Raw genomic sequence first — 26,595 nt, 5'->3', positions numbered from 1 at the left:
AAGAAGATGGACTTGCATATGGTTTTTATTGACCTAGAGAAAGCCTATGATAGAGTAAATAGAGAAATTCAATGGGGTTTTTTAGAAAATAAAGGAGTATACAGTAGGTACACTATTAGAGGTTATATATGTCCTTTAGTATTATTATTATTATTGAGTGTGTTAGTATGTTAATTAGAGAGAGTGAGTAAGGGTATTATTGTCATTAGAATGTATTTAAATTTGTATAATAAATAGAGAGAGAGAGAGAGAGAGAGACCTACCTTCAAGTTAGGCCATTCATTTTTATTCAAATTTTAACATAGCATCAGAGCATGATCCTATCTAAACTCTATTTCCCTCAATCGTCGCCAGAAAACACCATTCCCGCGGCTGTTCTTCCCTAATCCACCTCCATTCCATACTAAATTACAAAACAAACCATATACCCATAATCAGACCCGCCTGATGACCCACCACACAAAACCCCATCGCCGGAGGGCACCCCATACACCAGCGCGTGAGAGCCATTCTGGCCACTTTTTTCGTTTTTTTTTTCTTCTGCCATGCTCCGATTTCTTCTTTAGACTATTTTATCAAGCTGTTAGGCCAGTTTTTTGCTCAAAAATTCAACCTTTTTCGACCATGCACCCGCAGTGTTTCATTAAATTCTGTTCAGGGTTTGTGAAGGCTTCCTTATGAGTTTTTTTGAGTCGTGGCAGCGTTTGTATGTTCAGTTGTGAGGCTGTGGCAGTGCTATATCCGTCAGTGAGTTATTCACCTTGTCTTTGGTTGCGTCGGTGCTTCACATGGTTTGTGTTTGTTCCGGTTATTAATTGTTCTTCTTGTTTTTGGTGTGGTTGCTGTTTGTGAGTGCTATATGAGCACTATATCCATCGGTGAGTTGTTCCCCTCATCCATCGTTGTGTCGGTGCTTCACATAGTTTGTGATTGTCTTGATTAGTTTTGATTGTTCTTCTTGTTTTTGGGTTGATTGCTGATTTGTCAATGTTGGGATGGAATCTATGAATCCCAAAATTTGTTTCCTACATCGTTGCTGCAAATAACAACTCAAAAGTTGGATGGAAATAACTATGTTCAATGGTCTAAAGTTGTTCAGATTTATTTAGCAGGATTAGGGAAATCTAACCACTTGCTCCAATCTGAGTCTTTTGATGATAATAGAAAAGGCGTGTGGGTTCAGGAAGATGCCTTGATTGTTTCCCTCTTATGGAACTCGATGAAGCCACAGATTGCACGAATACATATGCATCTAGATACGTGCAAGGAGATTTGGGATTATGTCAACCTTCTTTACTCCTGTAACATTACATGTATGTATGATTTATCCCAAGAGTACTTTCAGTTACAACAAGGAGGTAGGAGCATTGCAGATTATTTTGGAGAGATGAAGCGTATTCATGAAAAGCTTAATGTCATGCAACCTATAACTGCAAACATTCGTAAGATGCAGAAGCATAGGGAGCATATGACAGTATTTCGTGTTCTAGCAGGATTGGGACCTGAGTTTGAAGCAGTTCGGTCACAGATACTCAGAAGTGTTAAGCTGCCATCATTTGCTGATGTTTATTCTCGTGCTCTTCGTGCTCCCTTTTGCCCACATTCTCCTGTTCTTGCATCTGGCTCTGAGAGCATAGCCTTTTCTACACGCAGTGATTCTAGTTCTCTACCAAACAACCGCAAAAGTTATCGCTATGGTTAAAGTAGTTGTAGTGGTAGAGACAGACGAGGCAGAGATACTCCTCGCAAGTGCACTCATTGTGGACGGAATAATCATACTATTGAGCAGTGTTGGGATCTTAATAGCAAACCTTGACGTGTTGCCAATGCAGCCACCACAGACTTCATACCTTTGGGGGCAGCCAATGCAGCCACCACCGACTCCTCATCTTTGGGGTCGAGTGGGGGGCAACGTACTATTTTATGTCAGAGGAAGAGTATTCCAAGTTCCAACAATATCAAGTGTCACAACAAGCTTCACTTCCCATTGCATCCCTTGCCCAATTCGGTAAGCACACAGTATGCCTGTAATCCAATACTTCTCGTCCTAGTCCTTGGGTCATAGACTCCACTGCCACTGATCATATCACAAATATACCTAGCTTTTTCTCCACTCTTCAATATTCTACAAATTTACCTTATGTTACTCGTGCTAATGGATTTACTACTACAATCAAGGGAATTGGGACTGTAAATTCCACTTCTTCTATTTCTCTTCCTTTGGTTTTATATATTCCCAAATTTCCTTTCAATATTATGTCCATTAGCAAAATTACTAAATCCATGAATTGTTCAGTGAAATTCTTCCCTAATTTTGTGGTTATTCAGGATTTGAAGACAAGGAAGACGATTGGTGGAGGGCGTGAAGTTGGTGGACTCTATCACTTTGAGCCGCTATCTCCTTCTACTGCTTGCACTACTGCTGCCACACCTTTCCAATTTCATTGCCGCTTGGGTCATCCTTCATTGGAAAAGTTAAAATGTCTTGTGCTTAGTTTGAGTTTTGTGTCCAGTCTCGATTACAGGTCTTCTCAGTTAGGAAAGCACCATCGTGTTTCTTTCGCTTCCCAGGTCAATTAATGGGCTGCAAGCCCTTTTATATTAGTTTATTCAAATGTACGGGTCCTAGTAGGGTCGTGTCCAAGTTGGGTTTCCGGTACTTTGTAACCTTTGTGGATGATTATTCAAGAATGACTTGGTTATATTTAATAAAAAATTGCTCTGAGTTATTTCCTATGTTTTGTGCCTTTTGTTCTGAAATAAAGACTCAATTTGGTTAGCCAGTTCGAATACTTCGAAGTGATAATGCTAAAGAGTTTTTCAGTGCAAAATTCACTACTTATATGACTCAGTTTGGTATTGTTCATCAACCATCCTGTGCCCACACTCAACAAAATGGGGTTGCAAGGCGGAAAAATAGACATATTCTTGAAATCATTCGCGCTTTACTTTATCAAAAGCATGTATCTAAAGTGTTTTTGGAGTGATGTTGTACTTATTGTTTGTTATCTGATCAACAGAATGTCATCCTCTGTTCTTAGTGGTAAAATCTCCTACTCCATTCTCTTTCCAAATTCACCTTTATTTTCTCTTCCTCCTCGTACATTTGGGTGTGTGTCCTTTGTTCAACAACTAACTCCTAAGGTGGATAAGTTGGATCCTCGTGCTATAAAATGTGTCTTTCTGGGCTACTCGTATACTCAAAAGGGATATCGTTGTTATAGTCCTGTGCTACATCGCTTCTTTGTTTCTACCGATGTTAACTTCTTTGAGTCTACACCTTACTACACCCAATCATTGAGCGCTTCTGAGCTTAATGAGTCTCTTCCTTTGCCTAATCTTCCAGATTCTACATTGTTGTCCTTGCTAAACCAACCATCTGAGTCTCCATGTAGTTCGAGTCCTTCTCATCGCCCTGATCATCCTAATTTGCAAGTGTATTCACAACAGCGGCTCCAAGGAAGAGAATCCCCTCTGGCTTCTACTACCATGCCTTTGGTTTCCTCGTCTGATGATCATACTTCTCATGATGTTGATCCTCCTATTGCTGCTTGGAAAGGTAAGCGCACATGTACTCAACACTCCATTTCCAACTATGTTTCTTATGACTCCTTATCACCCTCCTATTATTGTTTTCTCATTGCTCTATCATCTACTAACTACTACCCTTCCTAAATTTGTTTCGGAAGCCTTAACCCATTCAGGATTAAGGGATGCTATGGTTGATGAGATGAATGCTTTACATGACAATGGTACTTGGGACTTGATACCTCTTCCTCTTGACAAGTCTATGGTTGGTTGTCAGCTTGTCGCTGGGTTTACACTGTGAAAGTCAACCCTGATGGTTCTATGGCTCGTCTTGTTACTAAGGGATACACACAGGCGTATGGTCTGGATTATTCTAATACTTTTCTCTAGTTTCCAAACTTACATCAGTACGTTTGTTTATCTCCTTGGCTACTACTTGTCACTGGCTTTTGCATCAGTTACATATAAAAAATGCCATCTCACGCGGTGACCTTGAGGGGGAGGTTTATATGGAGCAAACACCTTGGTTTGTTGCTTAGGGGGAGTCGGGCTTAGTGTGTCGGCTCAAGAATGCTATATATGGTTTAAAACAATCTCCCAGAGCATTGTTTGGTCATTTTAGTGTTGTAGTACTTGAGTTTGGTCTTTGATAGTGTGCTTGGATCATTCCGTGTTTTATCATCATACTTCATCGGGTAGGATCTTTCGTGTTGTTTATGTGGATGATATTGTTATTACAGGTGATGATGAAAAAGATATTCAGAATCTCAAATTTTTCTACAAACTAAGTTTTAGACCAAAGATTTGGGACCGTTGAAATACTTCTTAGGTATAGCAGTATTGAGATCTCGCATCGGAACAGTTGTGTCACAAAGGAAGTATGTTCTTGATTTGTTAGATGAAACTGGCTTATTGGGATCTAAACAGGTTGATACACCCATGGATCCTAACAGCAAGTTAATGTCAGATATGGGTGAGTTGCTATCTAATCCTGGACAATACCGGAGACTTGTTGGTGCAACAAGTGTTTTGAGTCAATTTCTAGATTCTCCAAGCACAAGTCATTGGGGCACACATTGGGACACAGTAATTTGCATCTAAAGATGCCTTAAAGGTGCACCTAGGAGAGTTATTTTATATCATGATCAGGGTCACACTTATATCCATGGATATACAGATGTAGATCGGGCTGGATTGGCCTCCGATCAGAGATCCACCACCGGGTACTATATCTTGGTTGGTGGTAATTTGGTTTCTCGGAAAAGTAAGAAACAATGGTGGCAAGGTCAAGTGTTGAATCAAAATATAAAGCTATGGCTCACACTACCTGTGAACTTGTCTGGTTGAAGAACATGTTGGAAGAATTGGGTTTCCCTTATTCTCAGTCTATGAAGTTGATGTGTGATAATCAAGTTGCTCTTCATATTGCCTCCAACCCAGCCTTTCATGAGCAAACAAAGCACATTGAAATTGATTGTCACTTTGCTCAGGAGAAACTTGTGAAGAAGCTCAATACAACCGCTTATGTGAAGTTGAACATGCAGCTTGCTGATTTGTTTACCAAAGTGTTGGGGGGTGCTCATGTAAGATTCATTTGTGACAAGCTAGGAGCTTACGACATTTAAGCTCCAACTTAAGGGGGAGTGTTAGAGGTTATATATGTCTTTTAATATTATTATTATTATTGAGTGTGTTAGTATGTTAATTAGTGAGAGTTAGTCTCATTAGAATGTATTTAAATTTGTATTAGAAATAGAGGAAGAGACCTATCTTCAAGTTAAGTCATTCATTTTTAATCAAATCTTAACATACACTAATGTCATTAAGGGCAAGTATGATAGAGTAACGACCAGCATGAGGACTACAGGAGGAGAGTCTAGCAATTTTCAGTCACAATAAGTGAACATCAAAGTTCTACTTTGAGCTCTTACCTTTTAACTTTAGTAATTGATAAACTAGGGGTGGCAAAACGGGTTCACAGGTTGGGTTTGGGCGGATCATAAATGGGTGACAGTTAAATAGGTACAGGTTCGAGATGACCCGTATATTAATGGGTAAATAATTTATAAACCCAAACCCGCCCATTTATAAATGATTAGCCATTAAGCACCCTTTTAAAAATAAAATTTATTTATTTTAATTTTTTTCTCTAATATATCACAAATTTTAATTTAAAAAAAAAGCACTTATTTAGTCTTTTTTTTTTTTTTTTATATCTTAACATCTCTTTAATTTTTTTGAAAAAAATATTATTTAAAATTTAAAAAACAACACTAATACAAATATAATCTATCACCTGTGTTAGTGTATCATTTTTTCCTCTTTATATTTTCAACAAATCTAGTTATAAAACTTGTAACTATAAAATATTATTTATTTAAAAGCATAAAAATAAAAATATAAAAAAAAAAATAAATAAATTTGAATGTAAACAGGTGACCCAACAGATACCTGACCCAAACCTATTGAGCCCGTTTATTAAACAAGTTAGGTTCAGGTTGACTCATTTATAAATGGGTCATCTCCTCTTAAACCCAAACCCGGTCTAAACAGGCAGGTAATGGGTCACACGTTGGGTTTTGACCCATTTTGCCACCTCCATGGTAAACTCACTAGGAATATCCAAAATGCAAATGTTAGATTACCACTTTACTTATGTTGAGATTTTGATTAAAATAAATAAACTAACATGAAGATAGATCTCTCCCTCTATTTATAATACAAATCAAATACATTCTAATGACAATAAAACCCTTACTAACTCTCACTAATTAACATACTAACACACTTAATAATAATAATAATAATAATAATACTAAATGACATAAATTACCTCCAACACTCCCCCTCAAGCTAGAGCATAAATGTCATATGCTCCTAGCTTGTAACAAATAAATTTAACATGAGCACTCTTCAAAAATTTGGTAAACAAATCAGCAAGCTACATATCAAACTTCACCTAAGTGGTAGTAATGAGCTTCTACACAAGTTTCTCCCGACAAAGTGGCAATCAACTTCAATGTGTTTTGTCCGCTCGTGAAAGACTAGATTGGAGGCAATATGAAGAGCAACTTGACTATCACACATCAACTTCATAGGTTGAGAATGTGAATGTCGCAACGTTCCAGAAGAGCGAGGGTGCCCCGGGGTGGGCGAAATAAAAAAGTGTTGTTTTTGCTCTTCGTGAAAAATGGGGGGTGGAGTCGCCACTAACCTTTTGGGGTGTGGTTAGAACACTTGATTACTATCCAATTAAGGGTACAATCGGTCTGTGCTACCAAAGTAGGGAACAGGAGTTCGGTTATGTGAAGGGAAGGTACGAGCACTCCCTACACACTCGTTAACGGTACCTAATGAATTAGAAAATTATCTCAAATGAAACTTAATAATCCATCATTTTACTCCATTAGAAAAAATACACAACACTAATGTCATACAAATACTATATAAGTATTCCCTCGGAACTAGGACATACAAAGCTTGAAAAAAGCTCATGCCCTTTGTTTGAAATCATAGGGAAATTAAATCGAGAAAATAAGTTACCAAAAAGACGGTTCCAGAATTTTTGAAATTTGTAAGATGTTTCTAAGCATGAAATTATATTTTTAAAGATCTTGGGAGGTTTTTGAATTCATTTGGGATGAAAAGTTTTGCAAAAACAAAATTTTGACCTCAAAAATAATTTTCCAATATTTTCTCTAATTTTTCAGAATTTTTGTTTGCCATTTTCCCATATTTTCTTTAATTTTTAAATAATTAAATAATATGGTACAAAAAATAGTTTAATGAAAATAATGAAAACTGAGTTGAAAAAAAAATATATATATATATATATATATATAAGATTTTTTTCTGATTTTTCTGAATTTTTTGTGATTTTTCTGAATTTTTGTGACTTTTATGAAATATAATACAATTAATAAATAAAACATTAACCGGTTCGGGACCGGTTTAGGAGGTCAAATAGTCCGGGAGGAGGACCGGTCAGGGAGTCAATGGCTCGTGGGGGCTGGTTAAGGCTAAGGGTCAAAGCCACGCGTCAGCGGTTGAATGGCGGGTCAAGGGTGACCCGTATCGGACACGTGGCATCATCAAGCCGGTTGCAACAATAAGCCAATCAGACGGCTCTCGGTGAGCCGCGTGTCCTCTTGAATGAGTGAAGGTAGGGATGTCACATGTTGGCCCTCAGATGGAAGAGCGCATGCGGGCAGGGTCGATGACGTGGCTCAATTCTCGAGACAGCCTCTCTTTTCATCTCTTCCTCTATTCTTCTTCCTTCGTCTTCCCTCTGTAACTCTGCGAGCTCAGTTCCGAAGCCCTAGCCCTCTCTGCAACTCGCCTTCCTCCTTCTCAAACTCTCTCCTCTCACTCTCTTGTTTCTCTGCGATCGCTCCCTTCCTTATCACTTTGAACGAAACCCTAATCCCTGCTGCAACTCTCTCTCATATTTTGTCCGTTCACCTTCTCTCAATCCCTCTAATGCCCTGTCTAGCTTTCAGAAACCCTAAATCTCAATCTTTCTTTACTCTTTCCTCCCCTCTGTCTTCCGAAACCCCTCTAAAAACCCTAAGTCTATCTGCATTCTCCTCTCTGCTCTCTAATCTCAACCTCTCTCTGAAACTCCTCCAAAACCCTAATCTACCATCTCTCCTTCTCTATCTCTTCGAATGGAACTCCCCGAAGAACCCTAATCTACCATTTATCCTTCTCTCTCTCAGGCCTTCATCTCTACAAGCTCAGCTCTCTGAAATCCCTCCCTTCCTTGCATCTGTGTCTTCTGAGAGTCCTAGCTCTCTGAAACTTTCTCAAACCCTAAATTCCCTTTTTGATTCTCTCTTGTTCCCTATTCTTTCTCTGATACTCTCAGAGAATCTGGTTCTCTCTCGGCAAAGAAATCTTATGAGTTCGAAGGATAGTCCGATCTGAGAGTTCGAGAAAAGCTTAATCAGGATTTGGGTGAGAGGGTCAGCTCAGAGCTACTTCCCAACTTCTAGCTAAGTAAAATCCTCCCCCCCCCCCCTTTTTTTTTTCTATTCTGTTTTTATGATTTGTGTATGTGATTTATTTTCTGCATGTGTGAGTTCTGCTTGTGATGAATGCTTGTGTCCGTTGTTCAAATCTGAGTGGGTTGCGCTCAAATCATGGTATATGTTCAGATCTGTGGTTTAGGGTTCCATGTTCAGAAGCTGGGGTTCAAGGGCGAGCTTGACTCGTTTGAACCCTAACTTCACTGAGTGAGTACAAGGTTGACTCGCACGAGTCAACCCAGGGGGGGAAATGGTGTTGACTCGGGTAAACTCGAGTGAGTTTGGTGGGTTAAGGCATGTGTTGGGCTTGACACGTGTGGGCCTTGGATGTGTTTTTAACATGGGCTTGGATTTAAAAATTGGATTTGGGCCTCGGAGGGTTTTAAAATGAGATGGGCCCGAATAGGTTTTAAAAATGAGTATTGGGCCTCGGTTTGTTTAAAAGGCTTATAGGCCTGGGGATCTTTAAAACGAATTTTGAACTTTGACTTTTTATTTAAAAATGAGCCCGAGCTTGGATGTTAAAAGATGGGTTGCAAGCTTGGGTTTAAAAAAATTGAAAGTGGGATTGGGTTTAAAAAAAAATGAAGGTGGGCTCAGGTGTTTTTCAAAATGAGGTTGGGCCTCTGGGTTGGGTTCGAGAGGGTCCGAACCCAAGTTCGGGTTTAGATTCTGGGACTTGTTTGAATCAGCTTTAGTGGTTCAGTTCAGGTTCGAGTGTGAACCTGAAGCTTCGACCTAGATACTTGCATTTAGAATTTCTATACACAGTGCATATAAATCGTAGAAAATAGGGAGGGAAACCTTTAATTTTACCTTTAACCTCTCTCTCCTCCGTTCTTCTTTTCCAATGGGTAAGTCAATTCAAGATAGACCTCTGGGTTCTGCTTCTGATTTCGGGGAATTACTGTAGCCTTTGCAGTCGATCTGAGAATGGCCTCTCAGCCTTCTCAATTCTACCTTACTGATAATAACTCTCTATACCTTCTCTGACTACTTTCTCTTCCTGACCGCTCTGTATATTCTCTCCAACCTCTCTATTTTTGCAGAGCTTCTCTAATGCTCTCCATTTTTGCAAAGCTTCCTCTCTTTTCTAATTCTAATTGCCCCCCCCCCCCCTAGTTTCTCTCTATTGATCTTACTCTCCCCCTATTTTCTCTTTGAAACTCCCCCCATGTGTCTTGCACTGTGCGAGACTCCCTATTTATAGGGAGTCTGGGCAGCTCTTTCGGCGCCAAAATGCCCCTCCCGCTGGGCTCCCCTCTAACAAAATTATTCTAACAGAGTTCCCCTTCCCTTTATTCCTGTGATGGCAGGGAATATTTTTAACAAACTTCATTCCCCCTCATGCGCACATGTGAATTTCTATTTGTTTATGACTTTCATTTGGCAACTGACGTGCTATTTTCCTTTTTGTGCACTGGAGGCTTTGGAAAGTACCCTCAGCTATTCCAGCTGGCAACAGGGGATTGGATATGCTTTGCTTGTCCTTTGTAATTTTCATTTTATTATATTTTTATTCCCTTTGAGTAACTAACTCCTCTCTTGGTGTGCAAGGCTTCCGAGCATCTGAAGACTTTCAACTGATTTTCCCTTGTATTTTGTATTCTACTTTGCATTTCCCTTTACTTGGTATTTCCCTGTATGTATTTCATTTCCCTGTATTTGAGTTGGAATTTCCTTGTATTTATTTCATTTCCCTACATTGGCATTTTTCTTTTTTGTATTTTATTTTTTATTTTTTACTGCATGTATTTGCAATGCTCCTTGTAACCAATGTCTTAAATTTCGATTTCAACTCAAATTTTGAAGCTCCAAAAGTACGGAAATTTCGATTTCAATGTCGATTTCGATTTCGATTTGAAAAAATAACAAAAACTAGTAGTAAAGCATGAAATTATTTGTGAAACTTTAGAAATGGTTAACAAACATAATAATATAAGTTTTAAGACTAATATATTACAAATTAAATACATCTATGTTTTGTATGAAGTGAAAAAGTCGTAAAATAGTATGTGTATCAAACATGCCTGTAAGATAATGTACATTAAACATATTCAATTAATGCAAATAAAATTCATCATTTAAAAATTATTTATTATACAAATATTGATAATTTAGACATGAATGGTTAAATAAAATATTACTATAAGTTTATTTATTCATATAATTTCAAAAGCACTTGTTATAACCTTTTGTTTCAATAAAATAAATTAAAAGAGAAATTTCATTTCACTCTTGAATCTCTCGTTTGAATTTCAACAAAATTTCATTGCATAGTTAAAATTTCGACAAATTTCGCATAAATTTCGAGGTTTCGATAAATTTTGGATGATTCATTGAGATTTTGACGGAAATTATGCAAGAAGGAAATCGACTGCCATTTCAATTTCAAGGGTGATGAAAATCGGAAATTTCGACAATTTCATGGAAATTTAAGACCATGCTTGTAACTTCCCTATGTGTTCTTGGGCACGTGCTCCTCTCTTAATAAGATGCATTATTTCATGTATGTCCAAATATTTTGTGTATGAAAATGGACAAGGCCTCACTAACTTTCAATTAGTTTACAACTTTTACCCCAGTAAATGGCTCTGCAATAGTTAAACTTTCAACCCTGGATTTTTAAGGATATGATTAAAAGGGAAATCAATTTAGAGCTCTTATTCTTTAGTGAATATGATGAACCAACCAGTCAACCAATTTTGCCAATTTACTTTTCAAATGGTATGATTTTAAAATAACTTGGTTAGGTACCCTTGGTAAATCCAGTTACGTAACCCCTTTGCAATTTATCAACTTCAAGAACTTAGGAACAATTAATCAATCAGCACAAAACCCAACTTTCAAAACTTTGACTTAGAACCACTGAAATGACCTGGTAAAAATTAGGGTGTCTACAGTGAAAAACCCAATTCTTCCAACATGTTCTTCAATAGACAAGTTCACAAGTACTGTGAGTCATAGTTCTATATTCTGATGTAGAACTTGACCTTTCCACCCCAGTTTGTTTCTTACTCTTCCAAGAAACCAAATTACCACCAACCAAGATACAGTACCCGATTGTAGAGCTCTGGTCGGAGGGCAATCCAGCCCAATCTACATCTGTATTTCCATGAATATGACTATGACCTGTTGTGTTGGAGCCAGGAGACGCATAAGCTGAGCTGGAGACGCGTGAGCTGAGCTCGAGATGCATGAGCTGCAAGCTAGAGATGTTATCCACGGCCATTTAATTTTGATGAATGTAATTTCTCAAATTTAATTTATTGTAATTTATTATGATTGATTACCAGCTACCTATAAATAGAGGAGCTGTGGAGAGATGACATGTACAGAGAAAGAAGAGAAGAGGAAGAGAGGAGAGGATTAGAGAGGCCTGAGAGAGAGTGTATTTTCTTTCCCGGCAATTTAAGTGAATTGTGGTGTGCTCCGTGGATGTAGGTCGATCTTGACCGAACCACGAAAATTTTTGGTGTCTCAATTTTTCTGGTTGCTCACACGGTCCTAACAAATGGTATCAGAGCTCGGTTTGGAGCAAAAAGGCCAGATTGGAGTTTTTCACCAAAATCAAAGCACTGTCCAGTGGCACGAAATTTAATTTTGAGGCCACCATCACGTTCACCTCGCCGAGACAAAGCCAACCGTGCAAGCCAGAGCTCGAAAGGAGTCCAAATGGACGCACACGCGCCAACACGCGCTTCACTGGAGTGGTCCGTATTCTCACGCACCGTCAAGCACCGTTGACTTGCCGGCCATGCGCCTTCACGCGCGCCATGTGTCTTCCTCGCCCGGCCGCCTCGACCCGATCCAGCGACCCACTCCAGGCCTGGCGCAACCCGACGCCCGCTCCAGATCCGATCTGCACCCGACCCGGATCTGTATCCAGTCCGACTCAACCAGTCCACGTCAATGGCGTCCTATCAGCGCTGAGTCAACCTCATCTGCCACGTCAACAAGTGGGCCCCACAGTGCCACATCGGCACCTGCCACGTTAGCACCGTTGACCAGGTTTGACCTGATCCTTGACAGGGTTTTTCGGAATCATTTTGGGTCCGTTTTTCGAACGACTTGAACCATTTCTAAGGTTTTCGATCGTTCCGGATCCAACCGTACTATCCATTTGAGCTAATTCCATCTCTAGATTAGCGAATCGAGATGTCGAACGAAAAGAGCTCAAAGATCGAAATGTTCAATGGCAACAATTTCGGTTTCTGGAAGATGCAGATTGAAGATCACCTGTTTGGGAAGGAGTTGTACTTACCATTGAAGGGTAAGCCAGCATCTATGAATGAGGACGAGTGGGAGTTGCTTGATTGTAAAGCTCTCGGAGCCATCAAAATAATGTTGTCAAAATCTGTGGCATTTAATATCAAGCATATATCATCTACCAAGTCTCTAATAGATGCCCTTTCTAATATGTACGAGCAGCCGTCAGCCACTAATAAGGTACATCTTATGAAAAGATTATTTAATATGACCATGTCTGCAGGTGAAAGTTTTAGCAGGCATTTGAATAATTTCAACGAGTTGTCGGATCAACTCGCCTCAGTCGGGATTATATTTGATAGTGAGATTCGTGCCCTACTGATTCTCAGTCAGTTGCCCGAAAGTTGGAATGGTATTGCTACTGCAATCAGTAGCTCCGCAAGGAAATCAAAGCTTGTATACGATGAGGTCGTCAGCATGATTTTGACGGAAGAAATCAGAATGCAGTCAAACCATAGTTCCACTTCGAGTTCAACCTTGAACATGGAAAGTCGAGGCAGAGGAAACAGGCATGGACGATCAAACAACTGCAGCAGATCTAGGCCCAGGAAGTCTAAATCCAGAAATCCCAGAGGTTCTCAGGACACAGGTTCCCAGGGCACAAAAATTATTGAGTGCTGGAACTGTAGAAAAACTGGTCATTACAAGAACCAGTGCAAAAGTCTAAAGAAAGAATATGAAACGAAGGCAAAAACAGAAACAAATGTTGCTTCAGGAAATGATGATATGTTGATCTGCTCTTTGGAGAGCAAAAAGGAGTCTTGGGTGTTAGACTCTGGAGCTTCATTTCATGCCACTTGCAGTAGAGATTGTCTAGAGGAGTATACATCAGGTAATTTTGGTAAAGTATATCTAGGCAATGACCAACCTTGCGACATTGCCGGTAAAGGGATAGTGAAGATCAAGATGAACGGGTCAGTATGGAAGCTGAGAGATGTCAGGTATATTCCAGACCTAAGGAAGAACTTGATCTCAGTTGGTCAACTGGCAGATGAAGGATATAACACAACTTTCATTGGTGATGGATGGAAGATTTCGAAGGGTGCACTGACGATTACACAAGGTAAGAAAAGTGGTACTCTTTATGTAACTCCTGATGCATGCATGTCTATTATAGTTGCTACAGGAAATGATGATAGCAACATATGGCATCAACGACTTAGACACCTGAGTGAGAAGGGACTCAGGGTGATGCACTCAAAAGGTAAGTTGACTAATTTACAGTCGGTGAAGATTGACACATGTGATGATTGCATATTTGGGAAACAGAAGAGGGTCAGTTTCCAGACGAACATCAGTAACCCAAAGAAGGAGAAACTTAAGCTAGTCCATTCAGATGTATGGGGACCAATGACCATTTCATCCACAGGTGGGAAGCATTACTTCGTAACGTTTATTGACGATCATTCATGGAAGGTCTGGGTTTACTTCCTGAGATATAAATATGATGTTTTTTATGCTTTTAAAATTTGGAAAGCAATGGTAGAAAATGAAACAAGTTTGAAAATCAAGAAGCTGAGAACAGATAACGGTGGTGAGTATGTTGACACCGAGTTCAAGAAATTCTGCTATAAGCATGGTATCAGAATGGAAAGAACTGTGCCAAGTACGCCTCAACACAACAGCGTAGCTGAGCGGATGAACAGAACGTTGACAGAAAAAGCCAGAAGCATGTGTATGCAGTCAGGCTTGCCAAAGATGTTTTGGGCAGAAGCAGTCAACACAACAACTTATTTGATTGACAGAAGTCCATCAGTACCTTTGGACTATAGTCTACCAAAAGAAGTATGGAGCAATAAAGAGGTAAGACTTTCACATTTGAAAGTTTTTTGTTGTATTGCATATGTACATATCAATGATCATGTCAAGAATAAGCTGGATCCGAAATCCCGAAAATGCACCTTCATCGGTTATGGTGGAGATGAATATGGGTATCGCATTTGGGATGATAAAAACAAAAAGGTGACCAGAAGCAGAGATGTGATTTTTGATAAAAAGATGATGTACAAAGATAGACACACAACAGAATCTACAGAGTCTGAAACAACCTTTGGAGATGTGGATGATGTTCTAGAAGGTGTAAAGATACGTCAGCAGAACACCAAGAATCCTCAGTAGAATACTGAGAATCCTCAGGCAGAGGAACCTGTGGAGCAAATTATTGCACCACCACCTCCTACTCCAGCACCAGAGCTTAGGAGATCTTCTCGGCAGCATGTACCAAATAGGAGGTATGTGAATCATTTACTTCTTACAGATGGAGGAGAACCTGAATGCTATATTGAAGCATGTCAGGCAGGAGATTCGAGCAAGTAGGAGCTTGCAATGAAAGACGAGATGAAGTCTCTTAACTCCAACAAAACATGGGAACTAGCTAAGTTGCCCAATGATAAGAAGGTTCTTCACAACAAATGGGTGTACATGATCAAAAAAGAGCATGATGGATCCAAAAGGTATAAAGCTCGATTAGTAGTCAAAGGTTTCGAACAGAAGGAAGGAATTAACTACACTGATATTTTTGCACCGATTGTGAAGCTGACAACCATCAGATCTGTCTTGAGTATTGTTGCCTCCGAGGGTTTACATCTTGAGCGGTTGGACATGAAGACGGCATTTCTTCACGGTGATCTTGATGAGGAAATTTATATGCAACAGCCAGAAGGTTTCTCAGTTAAAGGTAAAGAGAATCTTGTATGTAAATTGAAGAAGAGTTTGTATGGTCTCAAACAAGCTCCTAGGCAGTGGTACAAGAAATTTGACAGTTGTATGCAGAGGAACAATTTTCAGAAGTGCAATGTCGACCACTGTTGCTACTTCAAAAGGTATCGTACTAGCTATATTATCCTACTGTTATATGTTGGTGATATGCTAGTCGCAGGATCAAATATAGAAAAAATCAGAAAATTGAAGCAGCAATTGTTAGAGGAATTTGATATGAAAGACTTGGGTCCTGCAAAGCAGATTCTTGGGATGCAGATCTCTAAAGATAAGCAACAAGGTACGTTGCGGTTATCTCAGTCAGAGTACATCAGCCGTGTTTTACAAAGGTTTAACATGAGCAGCGCCAAAGCTGTAAATACACCATGGCAGGTCACTCCCGTCTCTCTAAGGATCAGTCTCCCCATATAGATGAAGAAAAAGATTTCATGGCTAAGGTACCTTACGCCTCAGCCATTGGAAGTCTAATGTATGCTATGGTTGGTACCAGACCAGATATTGGCCAAGCAGTGAGAGTTGTCAGCAGGTATATATCAAATCCAGGGAAGACTCACTGGGAAGTAGTGAAGTGGATTTTGAAATATCTACGTGGCACTATTGATAAGTGTCTATGTTTCGGCAAAAGCGATTTGAAAATCCAAGGGTTTGTAGATGCTGATTTTGTAGGTGAAATTGATCATCGCAGAAGCACCACAGGATATATATTCACTGTTGGCACAACAGCTATTAGTTGGATGTCACAGATACAGAAGATTGTTGTTTTATCCACTACAGAAGCTGAGTATGTAGCAATGATAGAAGCCAGTAAAGAGATGATTTGGCTTCAGGGTTTGTTAACGAAGCTTGGATTAAAGCAGAAGAGGAATGTTTTGTACAGTGACAATCAGAGTGAGATACATCTGGCAAAGAACTCCGCATTTCATTCCAGAACTAAACATATTGGATTGCGTTATCACTTCATCAGATCTCTGATAGGAGACGGCATGTTGAAATTTGAAAAAATCCAAGGTAGCATAAATCTAGCAGATATGTTAACTAAGGTGATGACAACAAAGAAGCTGAAGTTGTGTTCAATTTCAGTTGGTCTTCATGCCTGAAGACATATTTTGAGCACATCATTTATTCATATACTGATACTGGTTGAGGAGGCATCTCCATCTCCAAGTCGGAGATTGTTGTGCTGGAACCAGGAGACACGTAAGCTGAGTTGGAGACGCGTGAGCTGAGCTTGAGACGCATAAGCTACAAGCTGGAGATGTTATCCGTGGCCATTTAATTTTGATGAATGTCATTTCTCAAATTTAATTTATTGTAATTTATTATGATTGATTACCAACTACCTATAAATAGAGGAGCTGTGAAGAGATGACATGTACAGAGAAAGAAAAGAGGAGGAAGAGAGGACAGGAAGAGAGAAGAAAGGCCTGAGAGAGATTGTATTTTATTTCCCGGCCGTTTAAGTGAATTGTGGTGTGCTACGTGAACGTAGGTCGATCTTGACCGAACCACGTAAATTTTTTGTGTCTCAATTTTTCTGGTTGCTCACAGGGTCCTAACATGACCCTAGTCACGATATAGAAGACCTCTCCCAGGTGCACCTTTGAGATATCTCAAGATGTAAATGACTATGTACCAATGACTTGTCCTTGGAGAATGTAAAAATTGACTTGCAACACTTTTTGCAAAAGATATATCCAGCCGAGTGACTGTGAGATAACCGGGCAAATCACCCAACAAGTCGTAGTATTCCAAGATGCAGCAAATCACCCATACCGGGCATTAACTTGCTGTTAGAAATATTGGTGTATTAACCGGTTTGGATCCCAACAACCCAGTTTCATCCAACAAATCAAGAACATACTTCCTTGGTGACAAAATAGTTCCCATACGAGATTTAAATACTTTTATACCCAAGAAATATTTCAACAGTCCCAAATCTTTAGTTTGAAACTTAGTTTGTAGAAAACGTTTGAGACTCTGAATACCTTTATCATCATCACTTGTAATAACAATATCATCCACATAAACAACAAGAAGGATCCTACCTGTTTACCCGATGAAGTATGACAATAAAACACAAAACTATCCACTACACACTGTCTAAGACCAAAATCAAATACTATAGCACTAGAACGACCAAACCATGCACTGAGAGATTGTTTTAAACCATATAGATCCTTCTTGAGCCAACACAATAAGCCTAACTCCCCCTGAGCAACAAACCAGGGTGGTTACTCCATATAGACCTCCTCCTCAAGATCAACATGCAAGAAAGCATTCTTCAAATCTAGCTAATGCAAAAAGCCAATGACAAGAAGTAGTCAAGGACATGAATAGACGTAATGATGCAAGTTTGGAAACTAAAGAAAATCTATCAAAATAATCCAAACCATACACTTGAGTTTACCCCTTAGCAACAAGACATGCCTTTAAAGGAGTCACAAAACTATCAGGGTTGACTTTCACAGTGTATACCCAGCGACAACCAACAACAATCTTGTCAAAAGGAAGAGATACCAAGTCCCGAGTGTCATTTTCCGGTAAAGCATTCATCTCTTCAACCATAGCATTCCTCCACTCAGAGTGGGCTAAGGCTTCGGAAATAGATTAGGAAGGGTAGTAGATGATAGAGCAGTAACAAAACAATAATAGGAGGGTGATAAGAAGTCATAATACACATAGTTGGAAATGAGATATTGGGTACATGTGCATTTACCTTTCCAAACAACAATGGAAGGATCAACATTATGGGAAATATGATCATCAAACAAGGAAACCAAAGGCGTGGTAGTACAAGCTAGAGGGGACTCTCTTCCTTGGAGCTGCCATCATGAATACACCTGCAAATTAGGATGATTGAGATGATGAAAAGGACTCGAACTACATAGAGATTCAAATGGTTGGTTGGGCAAGGACAACAGAGTAGAATTTGAAAAATTAGGCAGAGGAAGAGACTCATTAAGCTCAGAAGCACTCAAGGACTAGATGTAGTAAGGTGTAGACTCAAAGAAGGTAACACCTACAGAAACAAAGAAGCAATGCAACATAGGACTATAACAATGATATCCCTTTTAAGTATAAGAGTAACCCAGAAAGGCACATTTTATAGCACGAGGATCCAACTTATCTACCCCAAAAGTTAGTTGATGAACAAAGGACACACCCGAATATACAAGGAAGGAGAGAGAATAAAGTTGAATTAGGAAAGAGAATGGAGCAAGGAATTTTATCACTGCGAACAGAGGATGTAATCCTGTTGATCAGATAGCAAGCAGTAAGTACAGCATCACTCCAAAACACTTTAGGTACATGCATTTCATAAAGTAAGGTGCGGGTGATTTCAAGGATATGTCTATTTTTCCTCTCTATAACCCCATTATGTTGAGGAGTATAAGCACAAGATGATTAATGGACAATAACAAAAAAAATCATATAAGTAGCAAATTGTGAACTAAAATACTCTAGCATAATTAGTTCGAAGTATTCGAACTAGCAAACCAAATTGAGTCTTTATTTTAGAACAAACGGCACAAAATATATGAAATAACTCGGAAGGATCTTTTATTAAATATAGCCAAGTCATTCTTGAATAATCAACCACAAATCTTACAAAGTATCAAAAACCCAACTTGGACAAAACTTTTCTAGTACCCCAAACATCACAATGGTAGTACATGAAAGGGCTTGCAGCCTGTTTATTGACTCAGGAAGCGAAAGGGACACGATGGTGCTTTCCCAATTGACAAGTCTCACAATCAAGACAAGCCATAGAACTCAAATCACGAACAAGATGTTTCAACTTGTCCAATGAAGGATGACCAAGACGGCAATGAATTTGGAGAGGTGTGGCAACAGCAATGCAGGCAATAGAAGGAGATAGTGGCTCAAAGTCATAAAGTCCACTAGCTTCATGCCCTCCGCCAATCATCTTCCTTGTCTTCAAATCCTAAATATCCCCATAATCAGGGTTAGAACATTACTAAACAATTCATGGATTTGGTAATCTTGCTAATGGGCATAAGATTGAAAGGAAACTTGGGAATATACAAAATTGAAGGAAAAGAAAGAAGTGGGATTTATAGTCCCAATTCCTTTGACTGCAGTGGTGGATCCATCAGCATACGAAACACAAGATAAATTTGCAAGATATTCAAAATTAGAGAAGAAATCAGATAAACCTATGATATAATCAATGGTGGCAGAGTTTATGACCCAAGGACTAGGATGAAGATGACGGGCATACTATGGGATTACCTGTTTGGGCAAAAGATGTAGTCGGAAGAGAAGCTTGTTGTGACGTTTGATACGCTGGAACTTGGAATACTCTTCCTTTGACATGGATACAATATGTTACCTACTGCTCGGCCCCAATGGTGTGGAGTCAGTGGTGGCTATATTGCTGCCCCCAAAGGTGTGAAGTCGGTGGTGGCTGCATTGGTAACACATAAAGGTCCACTGTGGAGATCCCAACACTGCTCAATAGTACGATTACTCCATCCACAACAAGTGCACTTGCTAGGAGTTCCTCTACCTCATCCATCTCTACCACCATGACCACTCGAACCACCTCGATAACTTTTGCAGTTGTTTGGTAAAGAACTAGAATCACTCTCTATAGCAAAGGTTGTCCTCTCAGAACCAGATGCAAGAGCAGGAGAATGTGTGCTAAAAGAAGCACGAAGGACACAAGAATAAACATCGGCAAATGATGGCAACCCGACACTACTAAATATCTGGGACCGGACTGCCTCAAACTCGGGTATCAAGCCTGCTAGAGCCCAATGAACTGTCTTCTGCTCCATCTATTTCTGCATCTCACGAATGTTGCCAATTATAGGTTGCACAACGTTAAGCTCCTCATGAATACGTTTCATCTCTCCAAAATAATTTGAATTGCTCCTATCTCCTTGTTGTAACTGAAAGTACTAGATAAATCATACATACGTGTAATGTTACTAGAGTATAGAAGCTTGGCATAATCCCAAATCTCCTAGCACGTATCTAGATGCATACACATCCGTGCAATTTGTGGCTCCATCGAATTCCACAAAAGGGAAACCATCAAGGCATCTTCTTGAACCCACACTTCTTTTCTCTTCTCATCAGAAGGATCAAATTGGAGCAAGTGGACAGAATTCCCTAATCCTGCTAAGTAAACCCAAACAGCTTTAGACCATTGAACATAATTCTTTCCATCCAACTTTTGAGTGGTTATCTGTGGCAGCGGTGTAGGAAAATTATTTTTGGGATTCATAGACTCCATCCCAACATTCACAAACTTGCAACCACGCCAATGTCAAACAAGAAGAACAATAAAAACTAATCAGGACAATCACAAAACTATGTGAAGCACTGACACAACCACGGACAAGGCGAACAACTCTCCTACTGATATAGCACTACCACAGCCTCACAACTTAACTTATGAACACTTCCACTAGTCCAAGAAACTCACAAAGAAGTCTTCACAAACACCGAACAGAAATTAATGGATTATTGCGAGTACATGGTCGAAAAAGGTTGGATTTTTTAGCAAAAAACATGCCCAACAGATTGATGATATTTTCTAGAGAAGGAATCAGAACATGGAAGACGAATAATTAAAAAAAATAAAAAGGTGGCCGGAAACTCTCTCACGCACCAACAGGTGGGATTGGCACTGCCAGTAGTTGGCCAACTCGTGGGCCTGTTTCCAGCAATGGTGTTTTGTGGGGGTAGGCTTCGGAGGGTTTTGTTTTTGGCTATATGGTTGGTTTTGTAAAATAATCAAGGGTGGAGGTGGATCTGAGAAGGGCAGCAACAGGAATGTGTTTTCCAACGACAGCTGGGTATGATAGGGTTTAGGTTGGATCACGCACTGATAACATGTTGATATTTTGATTAAAATGAATACCTAACTTGAAGATATGTCTCTCTCTCTATTTATAATACAAATCAAATACATTCTAATGACAATAATACCCTTACTAACTCTCACTAATTAACATTCAAAAACACTTAATAATAATAATAATAATAATAATAATACTAAAAGACATAAATAGCCTCTAACAACCTAAAAGCTTAAGTTGTTAGGTTGTGGGCCAACAATATATATCAAGCTTTAACACTCCCCCGCATGCGCATCCCGACAACACGTAGAGAGATACACACACGATTCATAACACTCATTACAGGGAATATAATAATTTTTTATAACACCACACAATAAACACGGGCAACAAGACTAGAACCAACCCAAGACGTTCTAGTAACTAGCTCTAACACCATGCTAGAATACCACTTTACCTAAAAACTTAAGTTATTAGGTTGTGGGCCAACAATGTATGTCAAGCATTAGCAACTGATATTGTTTTGATTTATGAAAATAGAAGTGGACCAGAATCTTAGTTAGAACTAAGGAGAGCAACTTTATAGTCTCAAGTTTCTAGGATAAATAGAAACAAGACATAATATATGAATGTAATTTCAGCCACATATTGGAGAATAAGATTAAACTTGATGGTCAAGAGATTAATAACACTAGTAGATTTCAATACTTTAGATCTATTATGGAAGCAGAACGAGAAATTGAAGAGGACATAATACATAGAGTTAAAGCAAGTTCGGTAACATGGAGGAGTGCTTTGAGTTTGCCGTGCGATCATAGAATACTCTTAAATTGTGAAGAAAATTTTTATAATATGGCTAATAGATCAGCCATGCTTTATGGATTAGAATGTTGCCATGTTAGGCAACAAAGAAACAACATATCCAAAAGTAAAAGTTGCCGAAATGCTAACGCGAATGTGGATAAGTGGTATAGCATAAAAGGAAAATTAAGGAACGAACATATTCACAATAAGTTACGGAAAGCACCAATAGAAGATAAGATTAGGGAGAGACAATTAGATGGTTTGAAACACATGCCAAATATTACACCAATCAGGAGGAGTGAGCTAGTTATTGTTACCGCCTTACCGGTATTAGAAAGGTTAAGAATAGACATCAAATAACATGGAATGAGATAGTGAGGATGGGTGTAATAGCCCTTAAGCTAGCTGAGGAAAATGCTCTCGATCGTGTGAATTGACGGAAAATGATTCATGTAGTCGACCTCACCTAGTGGAACTTAAGGCTTCTTCTTCTTCTTCTTCTTCTTCTTGGTAATACAATCTAAATAGCTAACGCTTGAGTGGGAAACGGTAATTTAGTTGATGTTAGAGGCTGCACACAAGTGGGAGGTAAACGACGTACAATAACTCAGACTGAGTAATAAAAGATTTCACAACACTTCAACTTTTTTAAGATATTGACTCGGATCATCTAGATCAGAGTAAAGAATTCATATAGCCAACTCCACTTGGTGAGCCTTAAAACTTGATTGTGGTTGTTGTTGCTGTAAACAAGTGAAGTGGATAAATTCAAATGTACATGAGTTTATTACTTTAATATAATTTTTTATGTGTAGTCATTTTTCAGAAATTTCTTCATAAAAACATCACGTAAGATTGCAGTAAAATGTGGGGAAGCCAGTGTAAAGTTCAATCTAGGAATGAAACTACATCGTATATAATTGTTACTCAGCCTGGACGATAATAGTTTAAGATTTTTCCTAATATCCATTTAGAAGCAGCATTACCATGGCTTTATTTCTGCTGACTACTCACTCAAAGCCCATATTTGTCAGCCCAATATTCCCATAAGCCAATAGCACTAACTCCTTCATTTGCAGGAGGTTCCAAATGAGATTTAGTTTTCTCAACAAGATGTAGGCCTTCCAATGTTTAATCCACTTAATAAAGGTAGCAATGGAATACTTATAAAAAGAAGGTATATTTAGAATAACTTAGTCTTCCTAGGGCAATTTGATATAATAAGAAAGGCCATGTGAACTTTTATTCATTCCAGTTAGCCAGCATTATGCCAAAAATGCAGAACAATGGGTATGCCTCATTGGATTACCACTGTATGCCACACCAACCAAATATTTCCAGATTGCATCATGCCAATGAAACAATAAAAATCCTCCTAAACAACTCAAGTGCTTTCTATACCTAGTTTTCTTGGGTGGAGTGCATCTTATGTTGTTCCTTTTTGACATACTTGAATAGGCCTCAAAAGGATTGCACTTGAAAACAAAGTATAACATAAGTTCTGAATTGTATCATTAAAATTAAGCTGCCACATGACTAAGAGCCACAGATTCTGCCTGACTGGATTAAAAAGTATATGCACCAAGCAAACTTTTCTGAACTGCAACATGCTATAACAATATCAATGTTCTCTACAACTGCATGGGCTTTGGCTTTCTATACCAGGTCAGTATCAACTCCGGCAGGAGCATATCCTATATTTTCCTCTTCAGACATGCTTGAATAAGCCTCAAAGGATTGCTATTGGGAAATCAAGCATGGAATAACACATGAATTTTGATATAAATAAAATTAAGCTTTTCCGTGAGACACATTATGGCTCTCATAAGAAAATAATAAAACATGAACTTTGATTGTATAACTAAAGTTTTAACTGAGACATACTATAGCTCTCATTCCTCCTGAAGACACAAAAGAGGCACTTGCTTGACCAGATTGCCGGACTGCACCCTCCAAGTCAGAAGGCAAGCAGCTGAAAATGAATTAAATATTGTTATGGACCCCATTGCACAACTTTGATGGAAATAAAATTTATAAATGATGAATCAAAGGAAGTAAAAGCAGCTCACACAATCAGTCCACTTCATTTCTGTATTTACAATATAGTCACTTGTCCATCAAATGTCTATATTTACAGCATAGCCTCTGGCAATGGACCATAGGTGCAAAAAATTCTAGATTTAAAGGTACTTATTTAAAATTTGAGCTTTTGAAAAATTCATCCCATTGGCCATAGTAAAAGAGGCACCCTATCACTAACATTTTTTTTTGCCAGATCACTATCACTTAACATTAACAAATTCAAATGAAAATTTATTGCTCTGCCTAGCCTAAAAGGTCAAAAAATGGCAGACTTACTCATTCTGATTTAAACCTGAAGAGATTCAACATCTCTCGGTCTTTCCTAGTCCTTACAAAGTACAAGAGTTAAATTGTGAATTTGTTTGGTTAACATTTCACTGTCAATGTGCCTAGAAGAAAAATTAGTAAGATAAACACATGTCGAGGCATCCACATTTCCATGATCATTCATACTACCACACTAGTTAAGCAAAATAGTGAAGCTTCTTTTATATGAATATGACTACCTAATTAATTGAAAAAACTATTGTTCTTCAAACTTCTTTATTTTCCCTGTACCTTTATCATTATAGCCTAATCCTCCCAACTAAAGCTTAACAAGAACACTCATATTGCAGGCTGGATTTTTGGGTTTCTAAGCTAGCAAACAACAAGAAAGAGCGATTAATGAGCCAATTTCAATCTTTATTGAACTGCTTAATTTGTCTAGAAGAGGCATGCAACCATTTGGAAATATAAATTTTTTGCATACCTTAGTGCACACGAGCAATTCCTTTGAAACCGGATTTCACAACAATCATCCAAATGATAAAACAAAATAAAACTGAGAACTCCTAAAATGACTTCCCGCAAAGTGAGTTAGTAGAAAACACACTCATATAACTTGCATCAGAAGCACATTAAAACAATGGCGAGATTCTGACAACAAATATCAAGTTAACGCAATAGAATGGTTCAATTTGCGTAGGACACTGTACTTAAAACACCCGCTATCCTCCCTTTTTTTTTTCTAAACACCCTCCATTGATTGAATCTATAAGCTATACACTCACTGGATTCTATAGAAATTAAACAACAAAGACCAAAGAAAACACAAATTACGTTTACCCAATTACCCATTAAGCCTACAAATTGAGGGGTGCATAAGATACTAATATACCTGTCATCTTCCTCTTCTTCTTCTTCTTCTTCTTCTTCTTCTTCTTCTTCTTCTTCACGTATTGTTTGGTGTAGCTGTTGTGACTCTGAAGAAGATGAAGTGTTGCATTCAATATTGTCCAGAGGAGATTCCCCTTGGAATTTCTCAAACTTAGCACAAGTTTTGGAGGTAGAGGGAGTTCTATGCAGTGAAATTCCGTTGCACCCAGCAAGGAAGGTGAGAGAAGAACATGAAGAGAATCGATTGCAGTAGGTGGGTCTAGACAATAGTGGAGAGTTGCAGTAGAAAGAGCAGCTTGGCAAGGAAGAAGCCATGTTTGGTCATGGCATTGGAAGCAGAATAGAATTGCCGAATTGGAAGGGAGGGGATAAGCTGAGCTCGCATCTGGTGAGTGAAGGTGCAGCTCCTCTCTCTACAAGGAACCAATGAGTCGCTGCCACATGAGCAAATTATGCGATTTGTCCTAATATTTGGTTGCTCATATTTTTTAAACCTTGCCACGTAGGAAAGTAATATGAGATGAAAATAAATTTATTAGGTCGAACTTTTATTTGTGTTATTACTTGTATATGATTTTATTTATGTTATGCGACAACAAATTTTACTACTTCTTTATTTAATTTTTGAAAAAAATTATTTCAAGTAATGATAATGAAATTTATGCACATGTCAATTAAGTACTGAGTGAGTAATAAGGTGGAATTATATATTTATTTTATAAAAAAAAAATATTATTACTTATCGTTAGGGAGCTAATGAGAAATTATTAGTTTAGGATCGTTAGGTCATCTAACCTCGTTAAATTTTAAATAGTTAATTATATCTTTGAATTTTGAATTCATAATTATTAGTTTAATTCAATTTTTTTAAATCACTTTAAATCATTTAAATTTTAAGAATTTGATTAACTGTTCAAAATTTAACGAGTTAGACGGCCTAATCTTAGAATTTCTTCGTGTAAAAAGACAAATCTTTTCTTGATATAAAGCATAGAAGAATAAACCAAACTCATATCTTGATTCTTATTAATTTTCTTAATTTTCATAGCCATTAATCATGGGGATTTGATTTGATGATTTTTAGGTATTTCAAGTTTTTTTAAGTAGCCAAAACTAAATAGATAGCTATATATGTTAACACTAATTTTATGCTTTACTCTATCAAACTAGTGCTCAAT

At 38.4% G+C, this 26,595-nt stretch overlaps 1 protein-coding gene across 1 annotated transcript in view; it reads right to left on the bottom strand.

Annotated features, from left to right (window-relative positions):
* The window catches only part of LOC131152699 (uncharacterized), a 74,306-nt gene extending 48,451 nt beyond the window's left edge, over positions 1-25,855 (bottom strand). The window contains exons 1-2 of the mRNA XM_058104507.1: positions 25,419-25,855; positions 24,062-24,149 (exon numbers count right to left, since the gene is read on the bottom strand). Of these exons, the coding sequence (XP_057960490.1) occupies positions 24,062-24,149; positions 25,419-25,732 (402 nt within the window). The 5' untranslated portion in view covers positions 25,733-25,855. The remainder of the gene's footprint in view (positions 1-24,061; positions 24,150-25,418) is intronic.
* Between the last annotated feature and the right edge of the window lie 740 nt (positions 25,856-26,595).

The sequence above is a fragment of the Malania oleifera genome, chromosome 4, assembly GCF_029873635.1.
Source record: "Malania oleifera isolate guangnan ecotype guangnan chromosome 4, ASM2987363v1, whole genome shotgun sequence".
In the NCBI taxonomy this organism is placed as follows: Eukaryota; Viridiplantae; Streptophyta; class Magnoliopsida; order Santalales; family Ximeniaceae; genus Malania; species Malania oleifera.
This window is presented reverse-complemented; position numbering and strand designations above follow the sequence as displayed.